The sequence below is a fragment of the Miscanthus floridulus genome, chromosome 12 (genome assembly GCF_019320115.1).
Source record: "Miscanthus floridulus cultivar M001 chromosome 12, ASM1932011v1, whole genome shotgun sequence".
Taxonomy (NCBI): domain Eukaryota; kingdom Viridiplantae; phylum Streptophyta; class Magnoliopsida; order Poales; family Poaceae; genus Miscanthus; species Miscanthus floridulus.
Window position 1 is genome coordinate 31,717,263 of NC_089591.1, and position 22,227 is coordinate 31,739,489.

Genomic DNA, 22,227 nt, shown 5'->3' on the forward strand with positions numbered 1-22,227 from the left:
TCGTGAGCTGAACTTGAAAAATCCCACGGTAACACCACATCACCGAACTTTTGAAGTTCAACAAGCATAATCACAGAGTACGCTCAGTGGAACTGTGGAAGAGCAGCGTAGCCTAAACAGGATATCTGACGATTCAGTGTCGATGTGCACATAGAAGGTTGAATTCGTTCGATTGCACTGGTGCATTGTGAGTTTGTGACGCTGCCTAGTACAACCACCAGGCCAGTCAAGATCTCTTTGATTATGAGAACAGGCAGCATTATAAGTAGAATTTTTAATGAAAAAGGAATTGCAAACCAATGACGCAACCAAAGGGTGGACCACAACCATATTTTTTTTTTTTGTGTGTGTGGGGGGGGGGGGGGGGGGACCACAACCAATTTTGACGTCATTAAGACAGGCATAGGATCAGATATCACTTGTGAAATTCACAATGGTAACCAAGTACAAATCTTAGCACCCAACTTTTAGAGATCCGAGAGCATAAACCAAAAACGCTGGAGCATTATCTCGGCCAAACAGCCAATATAGTGTGATGCAACTAGAACCCCAACATGCCTAACAAGAGCTTTATCATGCTTCAGTCTGCTCCCTCAAACGACGGATCGTGCTCCTGACAGTGACTGCGCTAGCAGTGCTGCAAATACACAACAGAATTATAATCATGCTTGACAAATTATGGTTTGGAACACAAGATGCAGAGTCACCAAAGAATTACTTCATGGTGTAAGCACCACCAGCCTTGACCTTCCCACAGTCCTTGCATCCCCAAATTCCAACTGCTTTCCTCTTCACAGCAAACTGGAAAGACAACACAGCAAATGTGGGACACTAGGGCAACTAGTAGTTCACATCTATCTTAGAAACAAATTGCTAATCATGCCTAGACATCTTATAAACCATTCAAATGTGAGAATAAACAAACAAATATATTCAAGAACGATTGCTTTTGTGCTCAAAATCAATCTGCAGCCTACAGTTCATAACATCATAGTACTGGTGACAATCCGTAAAGACAGCTTGCAGTATAACAGATCAAAAAACAGAAAACTCAGGTGACATACCTTCCCACAGAACTCGCAGAAGTACTTGGAGTGCTGAGATACCTCCATCTTCTTGATTTGCTTACGCAAGCTAGCACCATACCTGGTTCCTGTAACATTGTAATTTGCAAGGTTAACTTCATACTCCAGACGCACAAAGTGGGAATGTCATATTTATTAAGCATGTACCATATTTGCCAACAATGCCGGCCTTCTTGGTGCGCTTCGTCTGCATAGGCATTATAAAAACATAATAAATTACACAGCTGCTCACTAAAATTGTTCAAGGCAATATTACTGGTAACTGTAACTTCAAGACTAAAGTTAGTATCAATAATTCAGTATAAAAGATTGTACCAATCAGGTAGGTTAACAGTCAACACAAGAGCAAAAATATAATTACTTAAACATTATTAGATAAGTAAACCATTAAAAAACATACAGTTCAGCTAGTCGCTATTGACTCTCCAATAGCAGCAAGAGAAAAATTACCCTATATACATCTGAATAAAGGAATAACAACTAAAATCAACACAAGTGAAAAAAAAGGGTATTATAAGCCACTGATTACATGAGGTATTCAAGGGCTAAACTTAGCACTGTATACTACTTTCATGTTTCATGCTGCCTGGTGCAGCGCAGGGGCTTCAGATTACACAGCAAAGGTGTCAGGTGACCATGTTGGACTCATGAAAAATGTTTTATTTTTCATCCAAATTGGTGAACTAGTTTGTCTTTATACCAAACCAACAATGTATTTTTCCAATATGCTTGAACTTGCATAAGCACTCACAATGAAAACCAAACATAGAGCACACCTCAAAACGCTGAAAAAATACTATGCACATTCACATATACTTGTCACCATTGTGTATGATTGGTCAAACATTATAATTAAAATCTACCAAATAAGATATCCTAAGCATCTAGGTTGGCGATGCTATATTGATACATCCAGATTTATGATAATAAGTATTTACAATATCAAAAATTTCTTACAGATACAATGTTGTAGCAAATGGTCAAAACCAAATCTTTGAGACCATGCAAAATCAGAAGTAATTGACATTAGGAGTCGGCTAATAAAATACTTCCTCCGTTCCAAATTGTAAGACATTCCAGCTTTTCTAGATACATGAATTTTGCTATGCACCTAGATATACATTATTATGTCTACATACATAGTACAAGCTATGTCTCTAGAAAAGCCTAAACATCTTACAATTTGGAACGGAGGGAGTACACCACTGCCTTCAACATGTTTCCATTTAATGTATGATCACCAATAGCATTTGAAGGGCTAAGCCTATCTAGGACTCAAACGTGGAGTACAAACAGGTTGTAGGCAAATAGTTTGCTTCCTACCCTTAGCGTAGCAGGTTTTGGGCACCTCACCATGGCAAACCTGAGGTAGCAACTGCTCCAAACCTACACTTCACAAAAGGCGTTGTGCAACGCTAAATTGCACAATCCAGGCTACTGACAGGCTAGCAAAATCTAACCACTCGCACGACCCTACCAACAGGCTAGCAACAAATTGCACTTTTAGCACAAGCTATTACAGAATTCTAGTGTTTCTGTCATGCTAACAATACCACCTCATTAGTTTCACATAGGCCTATTTGGGTACCCTAAGACCTTCAATTTCCATGGAAACACGACTGATCCAAAGCATGATTGTTGGCACGCCCCTATCCTGAAAGCTAAAGTATAAAGCCTCCGAATTCATATCGAGCTGAAGCTGCTGGACTACCAAGTCAACCAATAGGATCTCGCGCGACACATAATAACAAACGCCCAGAACTAGGCATCCACCGTACGCAGATTCTTGGTCACGGGAAGAATGGGAGGAAGAGGAGAAGCGGCGTACCATCTCGGCGACGGGAGAGGAAGCGAGGTGCGGGACGGTAGCGGCGGCGGCTGCTGCAGCGGCGTGCGTGAGGGGAAGCTCGAGAAAGTGGCACGAGAGAAACTATATATAGGAGGTGCTAGGGTTTCGTGGAAGCATATGGATCGGGCCTCTGTACTGATATGGGCCGGGCCAAAATGGAGTATGACTGTATGAGTACCTAAGAAAAAGTTCATAAACTATAGCCATTCAAATTATTGATTTTGAGGACGGTTTTGTCCCCTTTGAGCTAAGAAAAATGTCTTTAAGCTTTAAAATTTTCAAAAAGATCAAGAGATAGATTGGGATAGAAAAATGTAACAAAATATTTCGAGCTCATGAAAGCATATTTAGAAAATTCAAAAAAAAAAATTAGCTCAAGGTAAATGGAAAAGTATCCATTAAAATCTAGACTCCAAAACTCTAATCAATGTATAAACATTTGTTTAGAGCCGATGCATTCATGCTAGTTGTGTAGTATATTTTTGTTGCAAAAAGTTTTCAATACATGTTTAGATATCAATTAGAAGGTTTTGGAATTTTTGGATATCTTTTACATTTTCCTAGAGCTAAATGTATTTTTTTTAAAGCAACTAGAGACATTTCATGATATCTAAACCTTTTTTGGATTTGTCATATCGGAATCTATCTTTTTGTATTTTTTTAGAAACTTAGAGATTTTTTTCTATGGTATACCACCATTATCAAATATTAACTAGGTTTCTTTAATAAAAAGGACAAAACGCCTTCAAAACCATTTCAAACTAGGGTAGGGAGGTACTTTAGATGGTTTTGAGAGTTTAGGGGGATAAGATATCTGATTTTGAAGTTTGACGAGGAAAATCATACTACAGTGACAATTCAACAGTAAGAATGCACTTTTTCCTGATTTCAAAGGCCAAAGCCTATTTGACCTTCATCAACTATTGAATACCACCCGTTTTTCTATCTCGAAGTAACAAAATTAAATATCCTACATCTCAAATTGTCTAATAGCGCACAAATGATACCTCTAGCTGGTCCTGATGGTGATTTTAGCCTACGTAATGCCATGTCAACTGCGAGATGTCAATTAGATTGCATTGATAGTTTAAGAGGTCAAATAGTCTTAAAAACTTCAATGATATTTTTAAAAAAAAGTCAACCATTTTTTTGAAAAGTTATGTAACTAAAAACATAAAAACCCAATTATTATTACAATATTTTTAAGCTTAGAAAAATATAAAACCAAAATTAGATTATTCTTAATAATAATACTCTGTCTTCTAGTGCCTAGCTTGGAGTTATTTGAATCTTCAATGGTTTAATGAAATAGCATGTAGGCAACTAGAGGAGCTTTGGTTTTGTGATTATGCTTGCCCCCCAACAACAACAAAAACCACTTTCAAGCTTTTATTCCTCCCTAGGTTTTCGTGTTTAAGGGGGCGTGTTTTGGTTAAGGCATTAAAAAGGTGACATATTTATTTTTATATATATTTATTTTAAAATTATGGATACTCGTCAAGTATTCATAGGTAAAATTTTATACTCACATCTTATTTTTGAAACAATATGGCAGACTTTATTCAATCAAGATAGTTACATCGTTCACAAGAAGATCAATGATAAAACTAGGGGGCTCATCGTTCCAAGTACAATTTTGCTTTGACTGCATCGCTCTTCTTGCTAAGTTGCGCCGCTTGATTCGCCTGCCTATTACAATGCTCAATTGTTATATCCTTAAACCCGCTCCATATTGTAATGCACTCATCGTATAAAGCCGCTGCTGAATTTTGCCATGAAACCTCCGTCATTCATTGTCTGAACGACCTCCATACAGTCTGATTGGATAATTAGTCGATTACACCCTATGTGTTGTGCAAGCATCAACCCTTCTTTCAAAGCATAGGCTTCTGCCATTGGTGAATCTACTAAGTGCGGCACAAAGCTATGGGAAACAGCTAAGACTCCATTGGTACTGTCCCTTATAATTGCACCCCCCATCTTCATTAAAGGCCACATCAACATTCACCATCACATTTCCTTCTGGAGGCTTCATCCATCCCTGCCGTATATGCGAACTTTTCTTCATTGCTGCTTTATAATTCTTTGTTAACGTCGCAATGGACATAGCTGATTTTGAGGGTTGCTGGATGATCTCCCCATTTATCCAGCGGTAAGGACTAATTCAGCCAATCCCACATCTAGTGCATCAACATGCTCTTCTCTTCTTATGATATCTTCGATGATTACTGAACCTGACCGATCGGTGGCAAGGGAGCGTTGTAATCTCTCCTAGGTGCCAAGCGATCTCTAGACTTCTCTTGCACGATCACACGTGAAAAAGCATATGTTTGATGTCTTCCGCTCCATTCTGGCAAAATGGACATCCTCCTGATTCCTAGCCCTAGGCATTCGATACAAACCAGCCAACCGAACAGAATGCATAATTTATAACAACGGTACTATCATTCCACCCCCTATCTTACCTGCATCTCTATGGCTACCCGATCCTCGTTTCCCCGCGGATGAATGTTCTGCCCGTACCCACGTTCATCGGCTACGAAACCAACGGTTAGATTGCCATCCCTCGCCCTAGCCGTGTGCACACCGCGCAGTGCCGCGGGGGCACCAGTCTATCCACTGCGCTCCAGGCCCTCCACCGCCGTGGCGAAATGCCGCTCCTCCCTTCCACCGCCGTGGCGCTGCCCCGCCTCCGCCTCCGCCTCTCACTCCCACTCCCACTCCCTCTCCACCACCGCCTCATCCCCCTTCCCCTCCCGCTCCGCCACCACCACTCCTCGCCCCACCCGCGCCTCCTCCCCCTGGCGGCGTCCCTCCCGCCCCCACCTCCCGAGGATCTGCTCCACAAGCAGGCCACGGGTCTCGTCGCTGCCTTCGCAGGCCAACTTCATGCGCGTCATCGTGGACGCCACGGCCCCGGGGCTGGACCACCACCGCGGCTCCGACCTGCTCTGCGTCGTCCGCGCGCTGCTCAAGAAGATCCGCCGCCGCGTGCTCGTCGGTGACCGCGTCCTCGTCGGGGTGGTTGACTGGACTGACCGCCACGGGATGATCGAGGATGTCTTCGAGCGGAGGTCCGAGGTGGCCGACCCGCCCGTCGCCAACGTCGACCACCTCGTCGTGCTCTTCTCGCTCGACCAGCCGAAGCCCGAGCCGGCCACGCTCACCCGGTTCCTCGTCGAGGCCGAGTCCACAGGGATCCCGTTTGTGCTCGTCTTCAACAAGGTCGAGCTCGTCGACGAACAGGTAATGTGAACACGGCCCACTCCGATTGGTTGCTCCATTGCTATTCATCTCTGTATGAGCTGTAAATCAGATTGGCTGGATTGCAGTGCATTGTAGCTGAGATAAGATTATAAGAACTGTGATTTGTGGATAAGGTTTCTCTAATTCATTCCACAATTTGTTGTGAGCTACTCAGTGAAGTGGCCGGAAAAAATGGTTATGTTGGAACAGGAAGGGCCAGTGCCATGGCAAACCAATTTGAATCCCAAAAACTGGGTGCATTTAAGGTATAGTTGTTTTGGCTGCTCAGGAAAAATGGCTTACCATCAGGATTTTACCTTTTATTCACACCAATATTACTATCAGTATCAACGGCCAGATTTCCTGTATTCCTTTTTACATCTCAAGGAAAAAATGTCTATCAGCCAAGATTAATTCCTGCTCGAAGGTGCTATTATTGGCACCTTTGTCAATCAAATAACCAATAATGACACTAATGGTGCAAATATTGGGCTCTATATAACTCACCAGTTGCTCCACCTATACACTGTAAATATGTTTGGGGACATGCTCCTTTAGATTCACAAAAGGTCACCTGGATTGTATGCAGTCGTGCGAAATGCTGAAATGCATTAACTTTGATGCTGTCATGGGTAAAAACTTCAAAATGCAAGCACACCACCCTTTTACTTAAGTGTCCACTGTTATGATCCGGCATCCAATATGGCTGGCGTGGCTAAGTGGCGCCCAGATCAATAGATGGCGCCTAGATTAGATGGGCTAATAGCCCAGTTATCCTTATGCTTTATTATTTGCTATTTTCCCCTAATAGGATATTTATTTCTTAAAACAGGATTCCTTAGAGGGGATTTATATATCTTGTAAACATTATGTGGGAATTAAGGAAGGCAAACATTATTTGCCTGGCCTCAAGGGCCTTACGTGACCCTCCTCCCTGCCTTCTCCCTCACGTTGGCCTAGGGCAACAGGTCTCACAGCCACGGCTCCTCGCCGTCGCTGAGAGATTAGACCTCAACCTCCCCTCTTCCATCCGTACAACCTCCGCAGCATCTCCGGTAGGACTCTTAGTCCTATCAATCTGGTATCGAAGATGTCAGGTTCTCCTCCCACCACCACCCTGCCGCCGCCTGCCACCACCTCTGTGCTGCCGGCCACCACGTCTGCACCACCCATCTCCTCGGCGCCTATTGTACCTTCATCGTCGACTCCTGAACTCTTGGTCAAGGCGGTCGCCGATCTTGCTCGCTCCGTCGCCGACATCTACTCCCGCCTTGCCAGCGTGGAGACACAGAGGCAACCGCCACCATCGGCCACAACCTCCTTGCCGCCGGTTTTCCCTTATGGGATGCCGCGGTACGGAACGACGGCGCTACCGGTCCTAGGGCGTGTAGGCGACAGCCCCGGTTCCCATCCATCAGATGCGGTGGCCGCCGTCCCCCTCGCCAATCCTGTCCTACGTCATTGTGCCAATGATCGGTCCAATGTTCACCACGGCGCCGCCCTTCCCTACTGCGACGATTGCGTCGGCGGTCACCACCGGTGCCACGCCCCAGCTCGGTGGGCTGAGCCACCAGTACCAACACACCGATGGCACTTTCTACGGGGGCTCGGACGGGACCCTTCTCTATGGTGGTAATTCACCGTACATGTTCGGTGCCGGCCCGACCGGCGCGTCGCCATACCTGGGTGGCGTTCTCGAGCCATCCGTCCACGGAGCCGGCCAGGGCATGGCTCCTCCGCGCTTCTACAAGCTGGAGTTCACAACTTATGATGACGCCGAGGATCCCCTGAACTGGCTGAACCATTGCGAGCAGTTCTTCCGCGGTCAGTGCACCCTGGCCTCGGATCGCATCTGGCTGGCGTCATACCATCTGACTAGCGCAATGATGGATAAGTCTCATGTGTGGCTGGTCTTTGTGGGGTTGTGCTGCTCACATGGTCCTTGTGGCTGTTTTTCTGTTTTTAGGACAACATCTTAGACTAGAGGACAGCATCTTAGACTAGCATCTTGGCATATGCTTGGCTGGCTAGCAGCCTATAAGTATGTAACCCCAACCCCTCAGGTTGGTATGGCATTTGTGTGAGTTTGTGTGAGAAATAGACAAGAAAATTGCCCCAACTCCTAGTGTCATCCTCTCTCGATGAGAGTAAGAATTCTCCTACTACCAAGAGTGAGAATTCAGCGACTAACACGCAACACAGACTTGGTACTAGGCCCTCGAGCAGGATGAGGGCATGCCTACCTGGGACCGCTTCAAGGAGCTCTGCAACCTCCGTTTCGGGCCGGCGGTTCGTGGCACCCGCCTGTCCGAGCTCGCCCGACTGTCGTTCCTGTCGACGGTCCAAGACTACTCTGACCGCTTCAATGCGGTGCTGTGCCATGCCCGCAACCTGTCCGCCCCTAGAAGGCAGAACTCTTTGTGGGTGGCTTACCGGGGCACATCAAGGTTGACGTGGAGCTGCGCGAGCCTCAGGATCTCCAGACGGCCATGCATTTGGCGCGGGCCTTCGAGCGCCGCGCCGCAGCCATGACGCAGGCCCCTGTCCAGCGTGGGGAACGACCACCACAGCGCCTAGGCCTACCAGCGCCTCCCTGGCCGGCTACAACAGCACTAGCGGGCCCGGGCGCCCCTGGCTTTGCCCGCTCCACCACCAGCGGCCGACCAATTGGCTCCGACTCGTCCCTTCCGTTGGCTGACACCGGCTGAGCAGCTGGAGCGCGTCGCCAGGGGCTCTATTACAACTGCGACGAGCCCTATGTCCGCGGCCATCAGTGCCAGCGTTTCTTCTACTTGGAGTCGGCTGATTGCCTCCACGACGAGGTCCCTGCGGAGGTCGCGGTTGTGGCTGCCATCCAGGAGGACGTTGCTGCTCCTGAGGCTGCGCACGATGCAGCAGCCCAGCCGACAGTCTCCCTCTACGCTATCGCCGGCATTCGGACGGAGAACGCCATGCACCTGCCTGTCTTCGTCCACGGCCACCGCCTTGTGGCGCTTCTCGATTCTGGCTCCATGCATAACTTCATCGACGCCGAGCTCATGTGCCGCCTACGCCAGTCTAGAGCGCCGCATCCCACCATGAGGGTCTTGGTGGCCAACGGGGACCGATTGGCTTGTTAAAGGGGTCACCCGTGATGTGGCGCTGGCCATCGGCATGGAAGAGTTCTCCATCAGCTGCTTCGGCATCAACCTGGGCGACTTTGATGTCATCCTCGGTGTCGACTTCCTCCGCACACTCGGTCCTATCCTCTGGAACTTCGAGGACCTATGCATGGCCTTCACGCAGGGCTCTCGGCACATCTTGTGGAAGGGCCTCGGCTCCCCCCCCCACGATAACATTCGAGAACTGACGGCCCGTGCGGTGGCTGCAGCACTAGACCAGCCCTTGCTGGACTGCCTCCTCCACCAGTTCGACAACGTGTTCGCGGAGCCGTGCGGTCTGCCTCCAGCGCGCCCCCTACGACCACCGCATCCACATGCTGCCCAGGTACCTGCGCTCATCACCGTTCGGCCGTACCGCTACCCGCAACTCTAGAAGGATGAGTTGGAGTGGCAGTGTGAGGCCATTGCTCACTCAGGGCGTCATTCGGCCCAGCACATCGGCATTCCCCGCTCCCGTCCTCTTGGTGCGGAAGGCCGATAATACTTGGCGCTTCTGCATCGACTACCGTGCGCTAAACGACAAAACGTCCAAGGACAAGTTCCCCATTCCGGTGGTCGATGAGTTCCTCGACGAGCTCCATGGTGCCCACTTCTTCACCAAGCTCGACCTCCGATCGGGCTATCACTAGGTGTGCATGCACCTGGAGGACATCGAGAAGACGGCGTTTCGCATGCATCACGGTCACATTGAGTTCCTGGTGATGCCTTTTGGCCTCACCAATGGACCGGCCACCTTCCAGGCCCTGATGAACGACGTCCTTAGGCCGTTCCTGCGCAGGTTCGTCCTTGTGTTTTTCTACGACATACTGATCTACAGCTCATCGTGGGCCGAACATCTGCAGCACGTCCACCTCGTCCTCGACGCGCTCCGGGCGCATCGTCTCCACCTCATGCGCTCAAAGTGCTCCTTTGGGACGCCTTCGGTCGCATACCTCGGCCACGTCATCTCCGTCGACGGTGTCGCCATGGACGGCGACAAGGTGGACGCCGTCGCATCATGGCCTACATCGCGCTCGGCGTGCGGCCTGTGCGGCTTCCTCGGCCTCGCGGGATACTACCGCAAGTTCATCCGCGACTTCGGCACGATCGCGGCGCCCCTCACCCAGGCTCTTGCGCAAGGACGCCTTCTCCTGGTCCGAGGAGGCTGAGGCGGCTTTTCAGGCGCTCAAGCGCGCCTTGTCGACATGGCCGGTCCTCCAGATGCCCGTATTCGACAAGCTGTTCACTGTCGACTGCGATGCCTCCGGCGCCGGCTTTGGGGCTGTTCTCCTTCAAGATGGGGGACCGCTCACCTTCTACAGCCGCCCGTTCGCCGCTCGTCACCTGAAGCTCGCGGCCTACAAGCGAGAATTGATCGGTCTTGTGCAGGTCGTGCGTCATTGGCACCCATATCTTTGGGGGCGTCTTCCTCATCCACACTGACCACTTCGCCTTGAAGTTCTTGTTTGATCAGCGCCTTTCCACCGTGCCGCAACATCAATGGATCATCAAGCTCTTCGGCTTCGACTTCACTGTGGAATACCGCCCAGGGCAGTTGAACACGGTGGTTGACGCTCTGTCCCGTCGCGACTCCAATGCCGTTGCAACTGACGCCGGGGTGCACGCCATCTCGAGACCCTCATTTCGTTTCATCAAAGACATTCGAGCGGCCACGGCCACCACCGACGATGCCCGCCGTCTCTTGCAGCAACTTTAGGATGGCGAGCTCGGTGAGCCATGGCACCTTTCTGAAGGCTTCCTCCTACATGGGTCCCGCATCTATGTGCTGGCCCATGATGACTTGCGCCACCAGGCCATCACGCTGGCGCATGCCGCTGGACATGAGGGAGGTCCAGAAAACACTCCAGCGGCTCCAGAGCGACTTCTTCATCCCGGGTAACCGCACTCTGGTCCAGGACGTCGTGCGTACGTGCAGCACGTGCCAGCGGAACAAGACGCAAGCTCTACTACTAGCGGATCTGCTGCAGCCCCTTGACGTGCCATCCCAGGTTTGGGCTGACATTTCGATGGATTTTGTCGAGGGCCTGCCCAAGGTCAATGGCAAATCTGTCATCCACACGGTGGCCGATCGCTTCTCCAAGTATGCGCATTTCATCGCCCTCGGCCACCCCTACATCGCTACGCCTGTCGCCCGTGCCTTCTTCGACGGCGTCGTGCGTCTCCATGGGTTTCACTCCTCCATTGTCAGTGACAGGGACCCGGTGTTTACAGGTCATGTGTGGCGTGGTCTATTCAAGATGGGGGCGTCACATTGCGCATGAGCACGGCCTTTCACCCCCAGACGGAGACCGAGGTCGTCAACAAGGTGCTGGCTATGTATCTTCGCTGCGTCACCGGTGATCGGCCTCGTGCGTGGGTTGAGTGGTTGCCATGGTTGGAGTACTGCTACAACACATCCTTCCACTCCGCCCTACGTGCCACTCCATTTGAGGTGGTCTACGGTCGGCCTCCACCGCCTCTCTTGCCGTATACAGCGGGGACTGCCTGTACCGACACGGTGGATGTTCTCCTTCGCGACCGTGATGCCTTTCTCGCCTGAAGTTCGCGAGCGTCTCCTTCAGGCGCAGCAGCTGTCCAAGAAGTACTATGACGCCTCTCATTGCGACGTTGTGTTTGCTGTGGGCGATTGAGTGTGGCTGCTCCTCCACCGCATAGCACAGTCCCTGGAGCCCCGGGCCAAAGGTAAGCTTGGCCCTCACTACGCTGGGCCATTCCTGGTGCTTGAACGCATTGGACGGTTTGCCTATCAGTCTTCAGCTGCCCGAGGGTGCTCGCCTTCATGATGTCTTCCATGTGGGGCTGTTGAAGCCGCACAAGGGTGACCCTCTAGCGACGCTGGATGGTCGTCTCCTTCTGGCCCCTGAAACATGCTCTCCATGCTCAGCTTCGTTGGGGCGCTTGGCAGGTCCTCATCAAGTGGCACGGTTTGTCAGAAGATGAAGCTACTTGGGAGCCACTCCAGGAGTTCAAGGATCTCTACCCCAACTTCCAGCTCGAGGACGAGCTGTTTGTCGAGGGGGGAGATATGATGACCGACATCCAATATGCTAGGCGCCGGCGTGGCTAAGTGGCGCCCAGATCAATAGATGGCGCCTAGATTAGATGGGCTAATAGCCCAGTTATCCTTATGCTTTATTATTTGCTATTTTCCCCAAATAGGATATTTATTTCTTAAAACAGGATTGCTTAGAGGGGATATATATATCTTGTAAACATTATTGTGGGATTATGGAAGGCAAACATTATTTGCCTGGCCTCAAGGGCCTTATGTGACCCTCCTCCCTGCCTTCTCCCTCACGTTAGCCTAGGGCAGCAGCAGCAACGCCGAGAGATCAGACCTCGACCTCCCCTCTTCCATCCGTACAACCTCCGCAGCAACTCTGGTAGGACTCCTAGTCCTATCATCCACTGTCAGAGACTACATAATACATACCCGAAGATATGTGTATCATTTTAAAACCCCATCGCCGATGATGGTGTCCTGTATTTGGGGCTCACCTGGGGCTGGTAAAGCAAAACAAGGGCCGCCCTACTCATAAATTCATGTTTTTGTTCTCCTTGCCTGTTTGCCCGATATCGATATTCTAATCTGTACACATAGCATGTCTGTTTGCAATACTTCTGCTGTTCTTCAAATTTGAATGTAAGATATGTAGTTATTGCATTTGTAATGTGCACTCTTTGGTGTTCTGTTTATGTTATATGGTCGACTGATATTCTTTGCTTTTTAGCACTGCAGACAATAGCATACTGGAGAGATAGGTTGAAGAGTTGGGGCTATGATCCACTGTTTCTAAGTGTTGATAAGCAATCAGGATTTACTGCTCTTGAAGAGATGTTGGAAGTACAAACAACTGTAGTTGTTGGTCCAAGCGGCGTTGGGAAGTCCAGCCTGATCAATGCACTGAGGTGTAACCAGGACATATCAGAAGAAGATCCAATACATAAACTGGTTGAACAGGTGATAGTCATTTCATCATTTATTCCATTTTCCTGATTATTTTTTTATCATTTCTGAAACTTTACTTTGCATTTATAATTCACTGAGAATTTCTTTGTTTTGTTTTGTTTTGTTAGCATTTCTATAAAAATGCCCTCTTTCATCACATAACTTTAGTTTAGTACGTGGTAAATGGCTTATTAGCTTAATAGTGCATGAATTAGTTCATCCGATTAGGAACCGAGGACTAATTTTAACTTGATAATTGATTGGTACTGTACTGTATCTGCAAGTTGATCTGGTTAGTTGGACAAAACTCGCCAAAGATGTGCACCGTGGTCTGTTACATGTTCTTCGCTTTCTCAGAGCACCTTACAAACTGGATATCGCTTGTTTGATATCTTTTACTTCATTTTTGCAAAGCTTCACAACTTTAGTGGTAGTAAAATCTAGAATCTGTCTTGATGTGGATACTGATTTATTTTTCTTGTGCTTATCATTCACCAGAATAGTAAATGGTTTGGTGAACAACGTGTTGGAACTGTGTCCAAGAAAAGTGGTAAAGGGAAGCACACAACACGGCATGTCTCATTGCTTCCTATAGCTGGTGGAGGCTTCCTTGCTGATACTCCTGGATTTAACCACCCTAGTTTGATGAAAGTGACAAAAAGGAGTCTTGCAGAAACATTTCCTGAGGTTCATTTTGACTATTTTTTATCGTGTCCTGTTTATTAAATTCTTATTTGTAGTGTCTGCCACTCTGCCTGCTCTCTACGTGGCGCTGTTAAGGCTGTATTTCAGTTTATTATATCATTTTCTTACTAGTAATATTATTTGATACTCCAGATAAGAAAAGCGCTGAAAGAGAACGAGCCCACAAAATGCTTATTTAATGATTGTGTTCACCTGGGTGAGCATGGATGTGTTGTGAAAGGGGAGTGGGAAAGGTATCCATACTATCTCCAGATGCTTGATGAGATCAAAATTAGAGAAGAAATCCAGCTACGAACATTTGGAACAAAAAGAGAAGGTGATGTCAGGTATGCTACGAAGGCATAGCTTATGAGCATTATCTTGTATGGTAGAGCCTAGATGGTATAATATTCTCTCCTGTAGTCGCAATCACATAGTTAACTTTGTAGATGTTGAAATTTAGTTCCCTAGAAATTTTACTTGCATAAGCAAATGTCCTGGTAACTTTGTAATAGATGTAACTTTCTTTTACTTAACAAACTGGTATAACAGTACTAGTGCAAATTATGGTAAACAAATAACCAGCTCTGGCACAACATATCAAGGATAAAACCTAGCATTAGGAAGCGTTAATTTGTTCCTTCCATGATTGATAAAGCGAACCCAGGAAAACTAGAATGTTGGTGTATGAAATCTGCCAAAGTTCTTAGGTGAGCTACTGTTTGGTAATTGTAATGTGTTTACCATATGATGATGATTCTGTTCTGCGCATGCGATGCCTGTCACAATGGTGACTATTCAAATGAGCTATACTGTCCTGCCATGGTTGAATTTTATGGAGGGATGTTATTTTCCCAGCACCATACTCTTGTTAACCAGTTGTAGAAGAGATCCTGACAAAAGATTTGGCCATGTAGTCATTTTTTTTTGCATATATTGCACATACATTCAAGAAAATGTCTTGGTCTTCAGTACTATATAATAATGCAGAGTCATAGTGACAATTCACAAACACCCACATATACGAATGGTATCAGACTAAAGAAACAAAGTTTGCCATCGTTTTCTTGAGATTAGTTTCTTATACTTAGAGCTTCTACCCTTATGGATGCTAAATCTCAGGACATATGTTCCGGATAATAAAGTGCATCCATCTTGATTCAGGTACAAAACAGGTGTCATGGGGGTGAAGCAAGCAGAGCCTCGTCTTGAACTCAAGAAGCACAGGAGGGTGTCTAGAAAGAAGATTAACCAATCTATTCTTGACGAAATTGAAGATGACATTGATGACCTCGAAGATGACTACCGGTTTGACGTCCAGCAGCGTGCTAGGAAACGATAATCGTTTCTCATCTTCTGATCTAACAGCTACACGAGTCTAATCATTGGCAGGAAGGAACCTTTGGGTGCTGTACATAGTTTGTTTTGTAGTGCGACGGTGCCCTTAAGCAGTTATGCTGATCACTGTAAGGCCCCGTTTAGATGCCACCCAAAACCCAAAATTTTTCAAGATTTCCCGTCACATTAAATCTTGCGGTACATGCATGGAGTATTAAATGTAGGTAAAAAGAATAACTAATTGCACAGTTTGCCTGTAATTGGCGAGACGAATCTTTTAAGCCAAATAGTCCATAATTGGATAATTTTTGCCAAATACAAACAAACGTGCTACAGTAGCTAAAAGTCAAAAATTTTCGCATCTAAACAGGGCCTAAGGTCTTGTTTAGTTTTAAAAAGTTTTCTAAAAAAATGCTACAGTAGTTATCACATCGAATTTTGCGATACGTATATAGAGTATTAAATGTAGACGAAAAAAAACTAATTGCACAGTTTGGTCGAAAATCGCGAGACGAACGTTTTAAGCCAATTAGTCTATAATTGAATACTAATTACTAAATAAAAATGAAAGTATTATAGTAGTCAAATTTTCAAATTTCGTCTAACTAAACAAGGCCTAAAACAGTCTATATCTCCACAATATTATTCGCCAGCGCGCACGTCGTGTTGGTCGCAAGGAAAGTGTCAGTCGCACACTATCTGTGATTGTAGATCTCATCAACCACTACAAATTTAGTATTGACTATGTCAACATTTCATGTTCTTTGAAATTTTTAAAATTATGAATTTGAAGAACTAAGAACTTTAAACATATATTTGGGGCTTAAAAGACTTAAGATGAAAAAAAAACTTGTCTAGTACAAAGTTCTATGTCACATTGAGATCTAATATTTTGGTATAGACTATGTCAACATCTAGATCATTAAAAGATTTTTAAATCAAAATTTAAAACCTAATAAATTAAAGTGAATTTTTGTTACTCTAAATAGTTTAAAATTAAAAATTTGTCAACTATAAAGTCATAGACCGCTTCATTCTCTATGATTTTAATATAAAATTTGTCTTCATCTGACTCGATAAAAAAGGACGTACCCAGTGTAGAGAGCTTTCGCTCTGTGTGAGGTTTGGAGAAGGGTGTTAGTGGCAAGCCTTACCCTCGTCTGTGCAATGCGAGGAGACCGTGACTCGAACCCGGAACCTTCCGGTCATAGGCGGTAAGACTCTACCGCTTGCACCAAGCCCGCCCTTCATCTGACTCAATATTAATTAATTTTGATACAACTATTTAAGACTACTGACTTTGTTAATCAGTCTTTAGAGATGGCATAATTAGAATGCCTGACTGACGTCTTTAAAATGTTTGTCTCTGTTAACTGATTAATAGATGTGAGTGTCCTATACTCCTAAGGCCAAATAGACGAGATGCGGTCTTTTTAGATGCCTGGTTTTGTAAACCATTAACACAGGCATACGTTTGACCGATGGACGCGTTTGATAGCCTAGAAATTTTCAGATTCTCATTAGGATTGCTTCCAAACACAACAAAGAGAAATGTTCCGGTGAGAATCACCTAGAATTGATTCTCATTTTTGTACTACTCCAGAGAAACATTAAAACCCTGATTTCTCTTTATTCTAGTTCTACTCCATCCGTCCCCAAATAAATGTCATTTTAAGTTTTTATGCCGTGAGTTTGACTAGATTTATATAAAATACGTGCAACATTTATATCTCCAAATAAATTTATTATGAAAATAGATTCAACGATCTATCTAATTATATTAATCATGTACTATAAATACTAATACTTTTTAATATAAAATTAGTTAAAGTTATTTCTCGAGAAGCGAGAAACGACAATTATTTAGAGATGGAGGGAGTAGTTTTGAAAATCTAGTGGGCCACAGAGCTAGTCAAACGGCTTCACGAATTGATTCTGATTCAGCAGCGAAAAGCTTCTATAGAAAATTTGGATCTGAAACATTTTTTATTTACGAGAATCTAGATTTCTATCAAACGCGAGTCTATCTCTGTTAATTAAGAATCTGTGTCCAAATTTTTTTTCATGCAATAAAAGAGTCTTGACCACGCGTAACTAACTCACCTCTCACAGCGACATATTAATGGATCTGTTCGGCTGATATTAAAGCAAGCTGATAAGCCGGCTAAAACTGTTTTATTATGAGAGAAAAATACTATAGATTCTAGCTGATAAGCCGACTGATAAGTTTAAGCGAACAGGCCCGATGCCCGGTCCCAACCTATGCAGCCAACATATAGGTGTTTTTCCGTTACCTAAGGGCATGTTTGATTCCAAATAAGTCACCTACTTATAAGTTAAAAAGTGAAATAAGTGTCTGATTTTGCCAAATACCACTAACTTATAAGTCACCCCTGCTTATAAGAAATAAGCTGGTTCACCCATGCTTAAAACTTATAAGCCACTATTTTTCGCGTAGGGTCCACACCTTTCACTTAACAGGCATGAGCTTATAAGTCATCTACAATCAAACATGCAAGACTTATAAGTCACTGGTTTTCAGTCACCTAACTTATGAAAACCAAACAGGGTCTAAAGAGTGTGAGTTGGTCTACCAATCGAGATGGCATGGTAAGTTAGGTAACAGGTCGAAAACGAAAACCGATGAGCTATCGCTACCACCACAGGGACGCTGATTCTCCTCAACATCAATAACAACACAGCTGCATCGTCGCTGCGGTGCAGGTCAGAGGTCCTTGATCGAGACACTTGGGGCATCTCCCATTCTGTAAGTCCAAGTTAGTTTCAATTAATTGTGTATTCATATGGTCTTACTAGTTAAGATTTTTACAGGATCAAGTAACATAATTCTAGCACATAGTTAGTTTTGTAGTTTCACTGCGTTCTTAAGCAGTTAAGGTAGCGTTTGGATCCATAGGGATTATAAGAATTCGGATAGAAAAAATCTTAAAATCCTAGAATCTCGTCCAAACACTCAAGCGTTACCGAGGATTCTAACACATAGGCATAAAATTAAGGAACATCAGAGATTATTTTTATCTAGAACCTGGATTTTAGAATCCAATCCAAACATGTCCTCAGGGGGTGTTTGGTTCACTCTTCACCTTTTAAATCTAGTTCCATTTAGTCACTTTTTACCCAATACTTTGATTAAATGGGACTAAATGAGTTTTAGCCAACCAAGTCACTCAAATATTGCTAAATGGGAACTAAACCTCACATTTTAGGCCCTGTTTGATTTTCCCCTTGCTAAACTTTAGTAGCTAAACCATGGACTAAACTTGAGTCACTGGATATTTGATTTGGGTGACTAAAAGAGGACTAAAAGAGGCCTTTTGGTCTCTTTTAGTCAGGGTGTTTAGGCTCTAAAGTGATTAAATGTGACTAAAAGGTGAGGTTTAGGACCTATTTGGTTTGCACCTCCTAAAGCTTAGTCATCTAAACCAGCTCCTAAACTTTAGTCACCCCTGTATTGGTTGGGTGGACTAAAAGAGACTAAAAGAGGTCCTTTTAGTCCCTTTTTAGTTAGGGTGTTTAGCTCTAAAGTGACTAAAAGGTGAGACATTCTGACTAAAAGGTGAGGTTTAGACCCATTTAGCAATATTTGAGTGATTAGTTAGCTAAAGCCCATTTAGTTAAAGTGTTTGGGTAAAAAGTGACTAAATGGTACTAGATTTAGGAGGTGAAGAGTGAACCAAACACCCCCTTAGTCACATTTAGCAATATCTTGGTGACTAGTTGGCTAAAGCATCTTTAGTCCATTTAGTCATAGTAGTTAGGTGAAAAGTGACTAAATATGACAGATTTAGTTGACTAAAGTTTAGCAGGGAAAACCAAACACCCCCTTAGTTTGACTGACTCATCTTTTAGTTACTTTGGAGCTAAATACCCTGACTAAAATAGACTAAAATGCCTCTTTTAGTCACTTTTAGCCTACCAAACTAACAGATGACTAAAATTTAGGAAGCTAATTTAAGTGACTAAACTTGAGGAGGTGCAAACCGCTATTAAGCTTGTCCACTATAAATAATTTCCATGTGGAAGAACAGGCAATGTCAAAGTCTATACCTGTCCCAGAACCTATTGTGGCTGTGCATCGGGTGTCACATCGAGTGTTCGGATAGTAATAATAAAACAAATTACAGAAGTCCTTAGTAATCCGCTGAGATAAATTTATTAAGCCTAATTAAGCCGCCATTAGCATATGTTTACTGTGGCACCACATTGTCGAATCATAGACTAATTAGGTTTAAAAAATTCGTCTTGCAAATTAGTCTCAATCTAGTCCATTTAGTTTCGTAATTAGTCTATATTTAATACTCTATGCATGTGTCTAAACATCCAATGTGACAGGGATTAAAGTTTAGGAGGAAAACAAACACAAAATTTACATCTCTGATTCAGGTGTACCCCCCGCTGCAAAAATTCATCGTTACCTCGGTTGTTAGTCGTATGTCTTAAAAATTCATCACAATGCACAATGCTACATGGAGACTAATCTGATGACTGTATTGCCAGTTACGACAACCAAGCTCCGCCTGCCCAAACAAGGATTTTCTTAATTTGTTTTTTCCACTCAATCAGGATTCAGGAAGCCAGGTACAAGTCTATCAGCTGATAATATATCTTCTTTCAAAAAAATATACTCCTACTATGCGAACTACTACTACTACCGACTACGCCTGTCTGATCTACTACCATTTTTTAAATAAAAAAGAAATCCGCAGGCTTGCCGCGGCTGCCTGCCAAGTGGCTCCTCCCCTGACCGTCCATTTCCAAATTCCCAGAAGCAAGCCCACCTGCCGCCGCAGCAGCCACCGCTGCAGACGCGCCGGTGCGTGGTGTGCCCGTGCCCCGGGCGCCCCTCCACGAGCTTCGCTTGTGCTCGCTGGGTCAGAGCACTTCATGCACCCCTCCTCCCTTGCTCACTGTTTATTACGCAACAAGGAAGGCCCGTTGTTTAGAAGAAGCATCAGGTTTAATATAAGTAATCAATGGAGCCGCTGAGAATCGAAGAAGATAAACAATGGCGCCCAATACGTAATTAATATGTTCTTCTCCCTCTTCTTAATATATGTGGCTCTCATTGTCCTTGGTATGTATATTTGAAATGTTCGTTCGTTTCTGGCTTTCTGGTAGTAGGTGCCATTCAGGCAGGCTCCTTCCACAAATTCATTATTATTGTATGTAATCTGATGAGGTCATGCACCATGTCGTGTCTAATTTCTCCAGGTTCCTTTTCCTTTTCAGTAACTGCCACTCCACAGCTCACCATGTACTGTTCCAGAACCTTCTTATCAAAAGTTTGGTGCTGAATGCCCGCCTCTGCATCTTCTCCAAGGAGGTATTGCTGTTTTGCGGCTAATCTATTTTAGTGGGTGCTTTTCCAAATGCTCAAATGAATTTTGGGGCCCTGATGCTGTGAGGGTGGTTCTGTGATATGCTCCAAAGTGACTGCCACTTCCATTCGTTGCAAGCCTAATGCCGCGTGGAATGTTAAAAAAAGAGAGCCAGCTTGAGATAAGTTATTATTATTCTATTTCGAGAGGCTAAATTGTTTTAGAGGTCGATTTACATGTGCCCTTAGAGTTACTCATATGCCTTGTGTTTTACTGTAGTGGGTTAGGTAAGTGGTGAAGATCGAATACTAAGAGCAACTCTTTCAAAAAAGATGCTTGCCAAAAAACTGAGATTTTCATCCAACTAAAAAGAGTTGGGAGCAAATGATTTGCCATCCACCGGTAGTTCTTAATTTTTTGTTGATAAATAAAAAAACAAATATAGTGGGTCCACCAATTTATTGTGTGTGCGACCCATATATTTTCTCAACCATGGGCCGGCAATAATAGCTGGGATGGGCCTTTGCATCCACCGAGAGCCCAACCTTCCGCGTGTTGGCTAGTCCTTGGCAACTAGCGAGGGCAGCCAAAGTGTGGATGCGGCTAGCTTGGAGTGGTTGTGTTGGTGTTTTTGTTACCGGCATGATTATAGGATTATGCATCAGTCTAGGAGCTTGATGGTAACACTAGACACAAATTTATATAGGTTGAGGTCCTCATGCCGAGGTAATACCCTAGTCCCATGTTGAGGGATTGTATGATATTTGGATGTATGGTGTCCCTGAGGGGTGTCCATGCATCTGTAGTGTGTCCTAGCGAGGCTTGTTGTATGACGTGAGGGACATTGTTGTTTGATGAGGTTATGGGATGTGTTATTATGATATCTTGAGCCCTGCCCTCATATAGTCATGGAGGCAGGGTTCTATATTGGATTCTTTTCCTACTAGAGTTTGTTTCCTAGTCCTATTACAGTAAGTCCTCATATCTAGAGGCATATCTAGCTGGAGCCTTTTCTTGTAGTATACTTCAAGTTAGGCTAAGCCCTATCCTCGCTACTTTTCTTAGTGATACACATGGTATAGGTCCACAAGATGTCATGGACTAGGTCACTGAAGGGTATGATCCGTCATAAATCACTTTCACAAATGCAATTGGATGAATCATCATCGGGCGATGATAACTATTTCATCCTTTTCGCTGCTTGAATTGTATGAAGTCATTCCACATGCATGAAAACACGGTGGTCCATCAGAGGTTTGTTTGTATTCGATTGCTTAGGTTAAAAGCATGTTGTACATTATATTATGGGTGTATTGTTTGTTTGGTCTCATATCTTTTTTTACAACATAAGGCATGTTGTAGATATTTACTTCATGCAAAAGAGAAATGCAACAAATACACTTGGAGTACTTTAGAGTCACCATAACACTAATTCCGTATGCTAACCTATGGAGTACCAATGGACGCTACATATGAGTATGTTCATATTGGAGAGGAAGTATTGTGATTGAGATTGTACGAAGGTTTGCCATTGCAGTAGTTGGAATTTTAAAGATGAGTAGGATCACCTAATGAG

At 44.9% G+C, this 22,227-nt stretch overlaps 1 protein-coding gene and 1 pseudogene across 2 annotated transcripts; one reads left to right on the forward strand and one right to left on the reverse strand.

Annotated features, from left to right (window-relative positions):
* Positions 1 to 388: 388 nt before the first annotated feature.
* On the reverse strand, positions 389 to 3,026 carry LOC136497445 (large ribosomal subunit protein eL43z). 2 transcript variants are annotated; one of them, XM_066493241.1, is made up of 5 exons: positions 2,914 to 3,026; positions 1,233 to 1,272; positions 1,065 to 1,153; positions 719 to 801; positions 389 to 637 (listed from the first exon to the last, which is right to left on the reverse strand). In XM_066493241.1, the coding sequence occupies exons 1-5, from the start codon at positions 2,914 to 2,916 to the stop codon at positions 574 to 576; spliced, it is 279 nt and encodes a 92-aa protein (XP_066349338.1). In that variant the 5' UTR covers positions 2,917 to 3,026; the 3' UTR covers positions 389 to 573. The 2 variants fall into 2 exon arrangements, with proteins under 2 accessions (XP_066349338.1, XP_066349337.1); XM_066493240.1 differs by lacking the exon at positions 2,914 to 3,026 and having other exon boundaries at positions 1,233 to 1,284.
* Positions 3,027 to 5,507: 2,481 nt separating this feature from the next.
* Positions 5,508 to 15,513, forward strand: LOC136497564 (small ribosomal subunit biogenesis GTPase RsgA 1, mitochondrial-like; annotated as a pseudogene).
* Positions 15,514 to 22,227: the final 6,714 nt, after the last annotated feature.

What these genes read in the sequence shown, in the direction of transcription:
- LOC136497445 (XM_066493240.1), bottom strand. Translation starts at nt 1,284, where the DNA reads ATGCCTATGCAGACGAAGCGCACCAAGAAGGCCGGCATTGTTGGCAAA. An exon ending in TCTGCGAGTTCTGTGGGAAG is followed by an intron (nt 802 to 1,064) that starts GTATGTCACCTG and finishes TTGTCTTTCCAG; the next exon opens with TTTGCTGTGAAGAGGAAAGC. An exon ending in GGTGGTGCTTACACCATGAA is followed by an intron (nt 638 to 718) that starts GTAATTCTTTGG and finishes GTGTATTTGCAG; the next exon opens with CACTGCTAGCGCAGTCACTG.